The sequence below is a fragment of the Trichosurus vulpecula genome, chromosome 1 (genome assembly GCF_011100635.1).
Source record: "Trichosurus vulpecula isolate mTriVul1 chromosome 1, mTriVul1.pri, whole genome shotgun sequence".
Lineage (NCBI taxonomy): Eukaryota > Metazoa > Chordata > Mammalia > Diprotodontia > Phalangeridae > Trichosurus > Trichosurus vulpecula.
The window spans coordinates 113590254-113604744 of NC_050573.1; the positions used below are offsets into that span (position 1 = coordinate 113590254).

Consider the following 14491-nt stretch of genomic DNA (forward strand, 5'->3'; position numbering starts at 1 on the left):
GCTTCTTCCCCAGAGCTGATTCAAGACCTCCAGAAAGAGCTCACCTTCTCCATCTGCAGGGAGTACTTCACACACCCAGTGTCCATTGAGTGTGGTCACAATTTTTGTCATGGTTGCCTCCTCAGGAGCTGGCAAGAAGCCTCAACCCCTTTTTCCTGTCTAGAGTGCAAGAGTATCTCCCAAGTTAGGGATTTCAAAGCCAACATGAGACTTGGGAACTGACAACCATTGCAAAAAAACTAAGACCGCATTGTTTGCAGTACCCTGAAGGACATGACAAGTGTGGGGTACATCAGAAAGAGCAGAAGCTGTTCTGTGAGGATGACAAGAGTCCAATCTGTGTATCTTGTTCTCAATCCCAGGAGCATGACGCTCACAAACTCTTATTACACAGATAAAGCTGCTGAAAACTTCAGGGAGAAGTTCCAAGAAATCCAGACTCATATGTGGAGGAAAACTGAGAACATTGTTAAACAGAGAGCTAAGGAGAAGATTAAATTTGCACTGATAAAGGAGGAAATGGAGATTCAAAGGAAAAATATTGAGTCTGAATTTGAGAAAATGCAACAATTCCTAGATGAGGGGAAAGATGCATATCTATCACATACGCAAACAGAGGGGAAGGCCAATTTGGAAAGCCTGACCAACAGAATATGTGCACTGGCCCACCAGAGTCAAGAATTAAGGAAGAGAATCATAGAGCCAGAGGAAGAGTGTAAGAAGCCAGATGTGGATTTGCTCCAGGGTATGAAAGTAGTGTTAACCAGGAATGAATCTGTGCTGCAGAGGGAAACAGAAATCTTTCCTATAAACATGACCATGTATCCCATCCCTGGAATTATAGAAAGGATTTTCAATTTCAGAATGGACATAACTCTAGATTGTAACACAGCTGCTCCAGGTCTCATCATATCTGAGGATTTGAAGAGTGTGAGATATGGAGGTGTCCAGGAGGAACTACCCAACAATAGAGGGAGACTTATAGACTTTGCCAAAGTTCTTGGTACTCATTCCTTCATTTCAAGGAGGTGTTACTGGGAGGTGGAAGTGCCAGATAACACTGACTGCTGTGTTGGTATCTTCAAAAAATCAAAAGACTCTAAGGATTTCCTTGTGCTTATGTCTATACAGGAGCAGAATTTTTACTACCTTTATGCCATAGCCCAGCACAATCTTGATTCCGAAGTCCATAAAAAATGCCGCCAGATCAATGTGACCAACTTAAAGGTTGGCATTTTCCTTGACTATGAACGTGGAGAGATATTGTTTTATCATGTTAAAGAAAGATACCTAATTTATACTTTCCCTAGCACTTCCTTCTCTGGACTGCTCACACCCTTGTTCAGTCTTTCCAAGAAAGGCCTGACAAATGATTGCTCTCTCACAACCCCTAGTTGAGAGAGTTTAAGGAATACATACCTGTTGGCCAATTGGATGCATGTGTTCAGTTATATGAAAATAATTGCATCTACCTCCCCTGCTACAGATAATAGCTTTTCCTATTTCATCTTTGTATATATCTTCCCTTGATCCCAGTAGAATGTAAGTTATAGTTTGTTTGCATATGACTGTTTCATTTTGTTCTCTGTATCCTTAGTACCTAGGACATTGCTGGGGCTTAATAAATGCTTGCTGAATTGAAAAAAAAAAACCAATCCCTCTAGAATCACAGTTATTCATTCCACTGATCAGAGTTGTCTTTCAAAGTTATTTGCTTTTAAAATGTTGTTATTATAGTATAAATCATTCTCCTGGTTTTGCTCACTTCATTCTGAGTTAGAAGTGTTCCAAGACTTCTCTAAACTTTCCCCCTTTGTTATTTCTTAAGGGATAATAGTATCCATTACATTCATATATCATAATTTGTTCAATCATTCCCTAACCGATGTGCATCCCTTAGTATCCACCTCTTTGCCACCACAAACATTTTCATACACATAGGAGCCTTAATTCTTTCCTTGATTTTTTGAGTGGAATAAGCCTAGTAGTGGTATTGCTGCGTCAAAGGGTAAAACGTCAGGGATATAATTCCAAATTGCATCCCAGAAGGATTGGATTCATGGTTCTACCAACAGCGTGCTTATTTTCCAGTAACATCCATTTATCATTTTCTTTTTTCTGTGAACATTAGTTTCATGGGTATGACTTAGAACTTAAAGAGCTACTTTAATTGGCATTTCTCTACTTATTAGTGATTTGGAGCATTTTTTTTTTCATATTGCTACAGTTTGGATATCTTCCCTTGAGAAGTGTCTTTTCATAACCTTTGACCACTTATCAATTTGGGAATGGCTTTTACACTTATACATTTGAAATGAGACTTTTGTCACAGAAACTAAAATCAAAGATTTTCCCCCAGATACCTGCTTTCTTTCTAACCTTATATGCATTGATTTTGTGTGTGCAAAAAAGAAAATTGAATTATATCTAATCAAAATTGCCCATTTAATCTTCGGTTGCCCTCTCTATCTTCTGTTTGGTCATGAACTATATGCCCTGATCCATAGACCTGAAAGTTAATTTATTCCTTGATCCAACAATTTCTTTATAATGTTAATTTTTATATCTTCATCCTGATCCATCTAGAGTTTATCTTGCCATATACATGACATGTGAGTCTAAATATACTTTTTGCCAAAGTTCTGTCCAGTTTTTCCAGCAGTTTTTGTCAAACAGTAAGTCTTGATAAAGCTGGCATTTCCAGTACTGTATCAAATAGGAATGGGGACAATACATATCATTTAGACTGAATCATATGGAAGATCACTCAAGTATATCTCCATTATATTTAGTGGTGGCATTTGGATGGATACTGCATATCATGTTAATGAAAAGTCCTATTTTTTCCAGTGGTTTATAAAAGAAATGAGTGTTGTATTTTTCTAAATGTCTTAAATTACTGATAAAATATTTTTGTCATTTTTGTTGTTAGCATACTCAATTATGTTTATGTTTTTCTTAGTACTGAAGAAACACTGCATTCCTGACATAAATCAACCTGGTCATACTGCATAATCTTTTTAATATGTTGCTGCAGCCCCTCTGGTAATATTTTAGTTGAAATTATTTCATTAATGTTCATTAAGGTTATTGGTCTTTAGTTTTCTTTCTCTGTTTTGACTCTTCCTGATTGAGGTATCAAGATCATGCTTGTATCATAAAACAATTTGGTAGCATCCTCTCTTTTCCTATTTTTATAAAAACTTTCTATAATACTGCAATGTTGTTTAAATATTTAAAAATCCATCTGGTCTTGGGGTTTTTTCTTTGAGAATTCATTTATAGCATGTTCAATTTTCCCTGCTAGGACTGGGTTGTTTAAATTTTCTAATCAGCTGATATGTGACTCCAGGAACATCAAGCTTTTCCCCCAGGATAAACTCATCACCAATAATCTCGTCATCAGCTTTGGTAGTTAGTACCACCTCCATACTTTCAATTGCCTCTACCTTCTGAATAGAGAGCAGAGGAAAAAAAAACACTTCTTAAAGTATCCCTTTATAGAGGACTCATAATTTCCAGTCGTCTCTTCATTTCCCAACAATTGATCTGCTTAGTTTCAACTCTACAATGATCATGCCCCCATGCTGGGTACCCTATAGTGGCTTTGTCCAATTCCCATCCCCCCAGCCCCTCACTTTTCAGTTTCTTTTTGTGTATCATCTTCATCTGTTAGATGGTAAATTCCTTGAGGGCGGAGACTGACTTTTTCTTAAATTTATATGTGTATCTCCAGGGCGTAGCACAGTGTCTGGCACATAGCAGGCTTTTAATAAATGCTTATTTACTGTTGATATTTATTTATCTGGGCATTTTATGATTTTGTAAATATTCATCTATTTCATTCAAGTTATCACAGAGTGAAGTAAAATAATTTCTAACAATATCTTTTATTTCTTCTTTGTGAATTATCTGTTTCAATTTGATTTCTCATGCACACATTTAAAAAATCAAATTAGGTTTTACAAACAAAACCAAGGCAACCAATATTAGAAGGAAAGCAGAAAGCTGAAAAACAATTTTTACTGCCAGTGTTTCTGATAAAGGCCTCATGTCTAAAATATAGAGAAATGACTCAAATTTATAAGAATATAAGTCATTCCCCAATTGATAAATGGTCAAAAGTCAAATGAACAGGCAGTTTTCAGATGAAATTAAAGCTATCTACAATCATATGAAAAAATGCTCTAAATCACTATTGATTAGAAAAATGCAAATTAAAACTCTTCAGTACCTATCACATCACACCAATCAGATTGGTTAACATGACAGAAAAGGAAAATGATAAATGGAGAAGATTTGAGAAAACTGGAACACTAAGGCATTGTTGGTGGAGACGTGAACTTATCCAACCATTCTGGAGAGCAATGCCCAAAGGGTTATAAAACTGTGCATACCCTTTGATTCAGCAATACCACTACCAGGTATGTATCCCAAAGAGATCATAAAAAAGGGGAAAGGAACCACATACAGAAAAATATTGATAGTAGCTCTTTTTGTGATGGCAAAGAATTTGAAATTGAGGGGATGCCCATCAATTGGGTAATGGCTGTACAAGTTGTGGTATATGGCTATAATGGAATACTATTACTGTTCACTTGTTTCCTGAACTTACCCATTTCTTACTTCCACCAAGGTGGTCTATAATACACAGTGAGGCATTCTACATAACCAGGGTACTAGAGTTAGAGGACCTCTATCCTATCTACCTGTGTGACCCTGGGACAGTCATTTCTAATATCTGGGCTACAGTTTTCTAACCTGTAAAATGAGGAGTGTGAATTGGATGGCTTCAAAGATCTCTTCCAGATGTTTATCTATGACACTATGACTATGAAAATATCACTTCTGTTTTTGCCTATGTTCAAAATCAATCAATAAATATTTATTAAGCACCTACTATGTACCAGGCACTGTGTCAAGAACTGGAGACTAAAAAAAAGGGGGGGGCGCATAAGACCATCCCTGCCTCATCACCCAAATATGTGGGTCTGCGTGTGTGTGTGTGTGTATGTGTGTGTGTGTATGTGTGTGTGTTGTTGTTGTTGACGTTGCTGTTCTATCATTTCAGTCATGTCTGGCTCTTTGTGACCCCATGTGGGATTTTCTTGACAAAGATACTAGAGCGGTTTGCCACTTCTTTTTCCAGCTTATTTTACAGATGAGGAAACTGAGGCAAACAGGGTGAAATGACTTGCCCAGAGTCACACAGCTATTAAGTGTCTGAGACTACATTTGAACTCAGGTTTTCTTGACATCAATCCCAGGACTGCTCCACCTAGCTGCATATATAGATATACATATATATTACATACATATATGCATTATTTATATACACAAAACAGCTATATACAGGATAAATAGGAAATAATTCACAGGGAAGGTACTAGAATTAAGAGGGATTAAGGAAGGCTTCCTGTAGAAGGTAGAATTTTACTTGGGACCTAAAGAAAGCTAAGAAGGTTAGGAGGTAGAATGGAGGACATATATAGTTTGTACTTTCTCTCCCTGACTAGTTCTGGGATTTTATACATACACACACACACGCATAACAGCTAAGCCTCAACTCAGGAAAACCTGAGTTCAAATCCAGTCTCATCCAGGTTGGACACTTACTAAATATATGACCTTGGGCAAGTCACTTAACCTCTGTTTCTCTGAGTTTCCTTAACTGTAATATAATGATAATAACAGCACCTGCCTCCCAAGGTTGTTGTGAAGAATGAATGAGAGATGTGCAGAGTGCTCAGCGTACTGCCTGGCACATAGCAGACATTCAACGAATGTTCAACTCCTTACTTTCCCTTAAATTCACTGCCTTATATAATAGACCTTAAAATGTTTTATACCTTTAAAAGCTTAATATGAAACATATCCTATTTCTGCTAAAATGACTTGTTTTACCTAATTTAACATCCAAAACACAAAATTTTGATACATCTTTAATGCTACATGATAGAGCCAGACTTTTATCACAATGAATAGCATGGGTGGACATTTTGTAGAAAATCAATTCTTACTGGCATACTAAAGACTTCTTCAGACAGCAATTTTGATAAAGCACTCAATAAAAAAGTGAGCTTCATTAAAAAAAAATTATCTTTTCCAAATTTTCAGTACTCCAGTATTTACATGTTTTTTTGTCCATGACAAATTCTCTTCATGTGAACAATGTGAACATTGTTTTATTTTAAAATGGTCATCTCACTGTTCTTCCATCCTCAAAAAGCCTGTGCCACACTGGAGAAGAGGTAATAATGACCACTCCACCTTGCTGTTCCCTCTGAAGGTCTTTTTTTCTGAGGATTAATTGGGCTGCTTCATTTTTAATTGCTTCCCTTTGCAGTTTGGTACAACTAATCCTGTTATACAACAAATAGGTTTGAATTGTCTTTGAAAACCTTAACTTCTGTATATCAAAAATTGCTGCAATATCACTAAAAGTCACTGAAGTATACTCTATAAGAGTTACAACTTTTTTAGAGGGCAGAGCGAAGATGGCGGAGTAAAAGCAAGGACTTGCTTGAGCTCTCCTCCAAGCCACCCCTCCATACCAATAAAAAATAACTCTAAACAAATTCTAGAGCAGCAGAACCCACGAAATGACAGAGTGAAACAAATTTACAGTATAAGACAACCTGGAAGGTAGAGAAGAAAGGTCTGTTGCACCAGTCAAGAGAAGAGTGCAGTCCAGCATGGGCCACATCAGCACAGACGGGGCAGAACAGGACTCAGGGGCCTGAGTCATTGGCAGCTGTGGTGCTTTCCAGACTTCACAACCCACAAACCCAAAGACAATTTAGAAGTCAGTAGGAAAGGTCTGTTGGACCTGGGTGAGAGGGGAACAAGGTCTGGCCCCAGCCTCAGGGCAGTGGTGGCAGTGGCAGCAGCAGTGGCTGCTTCCGGAGCTCTTGGTCCACAGATGGTAGGAGGATCCAGGGGCTGATCACAGGGAGATTGCAGGGATGTCTTTGCTGGAACTGACGCAGAATTCGCTTGCTTTCCCCGTGCCTGGATCTGGCTCACAGTCCCTGGGCAAGGAAGAGTGCTGGCATGGCAATGGTGGTGGTGGTGGAGAGGGAATCTCCTCACAGTTCCAATGTAAAAAAGGGTGCTTGTGGTCACTCAAACCTTGGAAGGACTGAAAATGTACAGGTCCATATTTTCTGAAAAACAGCTACATAAAACCCCTGAAGCTCAGGACAGTACACACTCCACAATGGAAGCAGAGACCTACCTCAACAAAGAACTAAAAAGTCAAGTAATTGACTGAGAAAACAAGCAAACAGCAGAAAAAAATCAGACTGCAGAACATTACTTTGATGACAAGAAAGATCAAAACATATAACCAGAAGAAGACAACAAAGTCCAAGCTCCTGCATCCAAAGCCTCCAAGAAAATTATGAATTGGTCACAGGCCACAGAAGAGCTCAAAAAGGATTTTGAAAATCAAGCAAGAGAAGTAAAGGGAAAATTGAGAAGAGAAATGAGAGCGATGCAAGAAAATCGTGAAAAACAAGTCAACAGCTTGCTAAAGGAGACCCAAAAAAATGCTGAAGAAAATAACATCTTAAAAAATAGACTAAGCCAAATGGCAAAAGAGGTCCAAAAAGCCAATGAGGAGAAGAATGCCTTAAAAAGTAGAATTGGCCAAATGGAAAAGAAGGTCAAAAAGCTCACTAAAGAAAATACTACTTTAAAAATTAGATTGGAGCAAGTGGAAGCTAGTGACTTTATGAGAAATCAAGATATTATAAAACAGAAACAAAGGAATAAAAAAGTGGAAGACAATGTGAAATATCTCATTGGAAAAACCACTGACCTGAAAAATAGATCCAGGAGAGACAATTTAAAAATTATTGGACTACCTGAAAGCCATGATCAAAAAAAGAGCCTAGATATCGTCTTTCAAGAAATTATCAAGGAGAACTGCCCCAATATTCTAGAGCCAGAGAGTAAAATAGAAATTGAAAGAATCCACCGATGGCCTCCTTAAATAGATCCCAAAAAGAAAACTCCTAGGAATATAGTCGCCAAATTCCAGAGCTCCCAGATCAAGGAGAAAATACTGCAAGCAGCCAGAAAGAAATAATTTGAGTATTCTGGAAACACAATCAGAATAACCCAAGATCTAAAAGTTTCTACATTAAGGGATCGAAGGGCTTGGAATATGATATTCCAGAGGTCAATGGAGCTGGGATTAAAACCAAGAATCACCTATCCAGCAAAACCGAGTATCATGCTCCAAAGCAAAATACGGACTTTCAATAAAATAGAGGACTTTCAAGCTTTCTCCGTGAAAAGACCAGAGCTGAATAGAAAATCTGACTTTCAAACACAAGAATCAAGAGAAGCATGAAAAGGTAAACAAGAAGAAGAAATCACAAGGGACTTACTAAAGTTGAACTGTTTTGTTTACATTCCTACATGGAAAGATGATGTGTATGATTCATGAGACCTCAGCATTAGGGTAGCTGAAGGGAATATGCATATATATATATATATATATATATATATATATATATATATGTATGTATGTTTGTATGTATGTATGTATGTATATGTATATGTATATGTATATGTATATGTATATATGTGTGTGTGTATGTATGTATATATGTATGTGTATATATACATAGAGGGCACAGGATGAGTTGAATATGAAGGGATGATATCTAAAAAAATAAAATCAAATTAAGGGATGACAAAGGAATATATTGAGAGAGGGAGAAAAGGAGAGATAGAATGGGGTAAATTATCTTGCATAAAAGTGGCAAGAAAAAGCAGTTCTGTAGGAAGGGAAGAGGAGGCAGGTGAGGGGGAATGAGTGAATCTTGCTCTCATCAGATTTGACCTGAGGAGGGAATAACATACACATTCAATTGGGTATCTTACCCCCACAGGAAAGGAGGAGGAAGAAGATAAAAAAGAGGGGATGATAGAAGGGAGGGCACATAGGGGGAGGAGGTAATCAAAAACAAACACTTTCGAAATGGGACAGGGTCAAGGGAGAAAATTCAATAAAAGGGGATAGGTTAGGAAGGAGCAAAATATAGTTAGTCTTTCACAACATGAGTATTGTGGAAGGGTTTTACATAATGATACGCATGTGTACTATGTTGAATTGCTTGCCTTCTTAGGGAGAGTGGGTGGGAAGGCAAGAGGGGAGAGAATTTGGAATTCAAAGTTTTAAAAACAGATGTTCAAAAACAAAAAAAAAAGTTTTTGCATGTAACTAGGAAGTAAGATACACAGGCAATGGGGCATAGAAATTTATCTTGCCCAATCGAGAAAGGAAGGGAAAAGGGGATGGGAAGGGAGTGGGGTGACAGAAGGGAGAGCTGACTGGGGAACGGGGCAACAAGAATATAAGCCATCTTGGAGTGGGGAGGAGGGTAGAAATGGGGAGAAAATTTGTAATTCAAACTCTTGTGAAAATCAATGCTGAAAACTAAATATATTAAATAAATTAAATAAATAAATTTTTTAAAAAGGTTCTGTGATTATATAAACTGGAACTAAAATCATACTGTATTGACCTACGTGGAATTCATGGTTTCTTACAATGAAGGTTATAAGACCCATTAAGCCAACTTTTGCTTCCAATACTTATGAAACTAAAAATACACAGCCATTTAATGGGACTTTAATGTTTCCATAAGATCAGCATTACACATAAAAATTGAATTGAGTGATATAAGCTTAAATACTTAAAATATTTACAGTTCTTCATACAAAGACAAGAAAAAATGGTTACTAATAATGTCATGGAAAAGGAAAAGTCAACACTAAATTGTGACGTCAAGATCTCTTTTCTTAACTACAGTTCAGAGTACGAAGACACATCTGCACAATCAGAATAAAAGTTAAAGAAAGCCTATCAGATTAACAAAAGGGGATTGATGTATAAAAGCATAAAATGGACTCAATTCACTGTGTGGGAAATTAAGAAACTGCCTTAAAAAGGAATGGCTCATTCAATGCCATTTCCTGCAGTGTTTTGTCAGCATTGTTTATAAGTCACATATGGTGACAATTTCACCATTTTCTTTAAAAAAAAAAATCAATAACTGCTATCATGACTAAAAATTACAAGAAGTATTAGTGAAGTATTTTGAAAAAAGTCACTGAAAACTACCTTGAGAAGAAAAAAGTTTCAATAAACCATGACAAAATCTAAACATTTTTACATGTTTATGGAATAAACATTTTTATTAACTTGCATTTTAAAGATATAGCTTATATTACTTTAGCTACTAGAGTAACTTTTGTGAGGCTTAATTTATGGTGTATTTTCAGGTGCCCACTCATAAAAAATAACAAATAACAAATAAGGTTACCCTTTTGTAGAGGTATAATGAAATCAATTCAATAAGGAGTTTGCACTGCTCAGAGGACAAAGAATTTCAGAGAAATATTACCACAAACTGATTGTTCATTTCTTACCCAATGTGGTACTGAATAGGACATTGCTATGTTCCCACCCTAACTGCCATATATATTGTTTCTGTGACAGCTGGAGTCAACAAAAATTAACTCTGGCCTCTAGAAAAATCAAAAGGTTGGCCTTTTGCATTTTTAAATTCATACATGAATTCTTCACATTTTACCTCAGTTTGTGGTAAATGTATAGAAGTTAATAATGAAGAATGAGTAACCAAGTAATTCTAAGCAGTATATTTAAGAAGAGTTGGAAAAGAACAATTATGTAAAGTGTGGGTTTTGGGGGGAGGTTTTTTTCTTTGCTTATATTTTGGAATTTTAGAGGAATCTATTAGAAGTAATTACAGTTTGAACAGGTTTAAACAAAATAATCTGGAATAGAAGATGAAATAAAATCAAACACAAATTTACTATCTCTGAATTAGGCCTGCCTAATTCAGAAATATTTTCAAATTTCTGTCACTTGAGATTTTCTAAACAAGAGGAAAATATAAAGTAGGCTAATACAAATATTAAACATACCTGACTTAGGGTAGTTTCAACTGCCGTTATATACTGGTTCAGATCTCGATCCATTTCAACATATTCAGACATCAAATTTTCCATATTGTAATCATCACCTATATCAGCTGCAAGATAAAATATAGTAGTAATGTTTTCTTCTCTCCAAAAATGTAAAACCAGAAGTACACCAATATATTCTATGATTTTTTTGTTTAGTTATCAATTTTTTTATCTTTTCATTTTTTTTCCAATTACATGTAAAACAATTTTTAACATTTTTAAAAATTTTTGAGTTCCAAAATCTCTCCCATCCTCCCTGCCCTCTCCCCTCATTCAAAAGGGAAGCAATCTGATGTAGTTTTTACATGTGCAGTCATGCAAAACATTTCCCTATTAGTAATGTTGTCAAAGAAAACACAATACCACACCACCCCCCAAATACACCAAGAAAAATAAAGTATGCTTCAATCCTCATTCAGACTTCATTGTTTCTTTGTCTGGAGACGAATAGCATTTTCCATTGCGAGTTCTTCGCGCTGATGAGAACAGTCAAGTTATTCACAGCTGATCATCATACAATATTGCTATTACTATGTGCAATATTCTCCTGGCTCTGCTCACTTCACTTTGCATTAGATCATGTAAGTCTTTCCAAGTTTTTCTGGAAGCATCCTGCTGGTCATTTCTTATAGAACAATAGTATTTTATAACAACCATATGTACCACAACTTGTTCAACCATTCCTCAATTGATGGGCATACCCTCAATTTCCAAACCTTTGCCACCATAAAAAAAGCTGCTATAAAAATTTTTGTATGTAGAGGTTCTTTTCCCTTTTAAAAAATCTCTTTGGAATATGGACCTGGTTAGTGATATTGCTGAGTCAAAGGGTATGCAGAGTCCTATAGGCATAATTCCAAATTGCTGTCCAGAATGGTTGAATTAGTTCACAACTCTACCGACAGTGCATTCGTGTCCCAAATTTCCCATATCCCCTCCAACATTTGTCATTTTCCTGTCACAGGTGTGCGGTGGTACCTCAGAGCTGTTTTAATTTGCATTTCTCTAATCAATAGTGATTTAGAGCATTTTTTCATTGACTATAGATAGCTTTGCTTTCTTCATCTGCAAACTGCCTGTTCACATCTTTTGACCATTTAACAACTGAGGAATGACTTATATTCTTTTTTTTTTTGGAGGGGGGAAGGCAGGGCAATTGGTGTTAAGTGACTTGCCCAAGGTCACATAGCTAGTAAGTGAGTCAAGTATCTGAGGCCAGATTTGAACTCAGGTTCTCCTGACTCCAGGGGTGGTGCTCTACTCACTGGGCCATGTAGCTGCCCATGACTTGTATTCTTAAAAATTTGACTCAGTTCTCTATATATTTGGAAAGTAGGCCTTTATCAGAAAAATTTACTATAAAAAATTTTCCCCCAGTTTTCTGCTTCCCTTCTAATCTTGGCTGCATTGGTTTTATCTGTGGAAAATCTCTTTAATTTAACGCAATTAAAATTCTCCATTTTATATTCCAAAATGCTCCTTATCTCATTTGGTCATAAATTCTTCCCTTATCTATAGATCTGACAGGTAAATTATTCCATGCACCCCTAATTTGCTTATGGTATCACCTTTTATGTCTAAATCATGTAATCATTTTTACCGTATCTTGGTATATAGTGTGAAATGTTGGTCTATACCTAGTTTCTGCCAAACTGAGTTCCAGTTTTCCCAGCAGTTTCAGTCAAATAGTGAGTTCTTGTCCCAAAGGCTTGGGTCTTTAGGTTTCTCAAATACTAGATTACTATGATTATTTACTACTATGTACTGTACACTTAATCTAGTTCACTGATCCACCACTCTATTTCCTAGCCAGTGCCAGATTGTTTTGATTACTGCTTTGCAGTACAGCTAAGCCACCTTCCACCACATTTTTTTCATTGATTCCCTTGACATTCTTGACTTTTTGTTCATCCAGATGAATTTTGTTATTATTTTTTCTAGCACTATAATTTTTTGGTAGTTTGATTGGTATGGCACTGAATGAGTAAATTAATTCAGGTAGAAATGTCATATTGGCTTGGTCTACCCATGAGCAATTAATATTTTTCCAGTGGTTTAGATCTGACTTTATTTGTGTGAAAAGTATTTTGTTATTGTGTTCATCATGTGTAATTTCATCTTCCCTAGTAGTGCATTCAGCCTTTTAATTTTTAATATTGGTAATTTGGTTTTCTTTTTTTATTTTAATCAAATTGATCAATAGTTACCTATTATATTGGGTTTTCCCCCCATAAAACCAGCTCCTAATTCAATGGTTTTCTTTCAATTTTGTTCATCTCTCCTTTGATTTTCAGTATTTCTAATTTGGAGTTTAATTGAGGATTTTTAATTTGTTCTTTTTCTAGCTTTTTTTTAATTGCATGCCCAACTCACTGATCCCCTCATTTGTTATTCTACTGATGTAAGCATTTAGAAATATAAATTTTTATCTAAGAGCTGCTTTAGCTGCATCCCATAAATTTTGGTATGTAATCTTATTGATGTCATTCTCCTTAATGAAATTATCACTTCCATGATTTCTTCTTTGACCCACTCATTCAGTAGGATTAGATTATTTAGTTTCTAATTAATTTTAATCTATTTTTCCACAGCCCTTCATTACATATAATTTTATTGCATTATAATCTGAAAAGGATACATTTAATATTTTTCCTTTTCTGAATTTGGTTGTTTTGTAGGGGTCACATACTACTGAGAAAAAGGTATATTCTTTTCTATCCCCATTCAATTTTCTCCAGAAGTCTATCATAACTAAGTTTTCTAAAATTCTGTTCATCTCCTTAACTTGTTTCTTGTTTATTGTTTATTTTTGGTTAGATTTATCTAGTTCTGACAGGAGAAAGCTGAGGTACCCCACTACTATAGTTTTACTGTCTATTTCCTTCCATGACTCATTTAACTTTAAGAATTTGGATACTATACAATTTGGTGCATATATATGCTTAGTATTGATATTACTGCATTGTCTATGATAACTTTTAGAAAAATGTAAGTTTTCCTGCTTATCTCTGTTAATTAGATCTATTTTTGCTTTTGCTTTGTCTGAGATCATGATTGTTACCTCTGCTTTTTGTTTTTTTACTTCAGCTGAAGCATAATACATTCTGTTCCAAACCCCTACCTTTACTCTATGTGTGTTTCAAGTGTGTTTCTTGTAGACAGCATATTGTAGGGTTCTGGTTTTTAATCCACTCTGCTATCTGCTTCTGTTTTATGGGTGAGATCATTCTATTCACATTCAATTATGATTACTAACTGTATTTCTCTCCATCCTACTTTCCTCCCCTGTTTATGCTTGCTTGCTCTCTCTCTCTCTCTCTCTCTCTCTCTCTCTCTCTCTCTCTCCTTTCACCCTGGATCTCTCCTCAAAAGTATTTTGCTAGATATTTATAGCAGCTCTTTTTGTGGTAGCCAAGAATTGGAAATCAAAGGGATGCCCATCAATTGGGGAATGGCTGAACAAGCTGTGGTATATGAAGGTAAT

At 36.0% G+C, this 14491-nt stretch overlaps 1 protein-coding gene across 2 annotated transcripts in view; it reads right to left on the reverse strand.

Moving 5' to 3' along the window:
* The window catches only part of NSMCE2 (NSE2 (MMS21) homolog, SMC5-SMC6 complex SUMO ligase), a 292458-nt gene that overhangs the window by 207555 nt on the left and 70412 nt on the right, over positions 1 to 14491 (reverse strand). For both annotated transcript variants that reach the window (XM_036734156.1, XM_036734165.1), the window contains one exon: positions 10966 to 11072. In XM_036734156.1, the coding sequence (XP_036590051.1) occupies positions 10966 to 11072 (107 nt within the window). The remainder of the gene's footprint in view (positions 1 to 10965; positions 11073 to 14491) is intronic.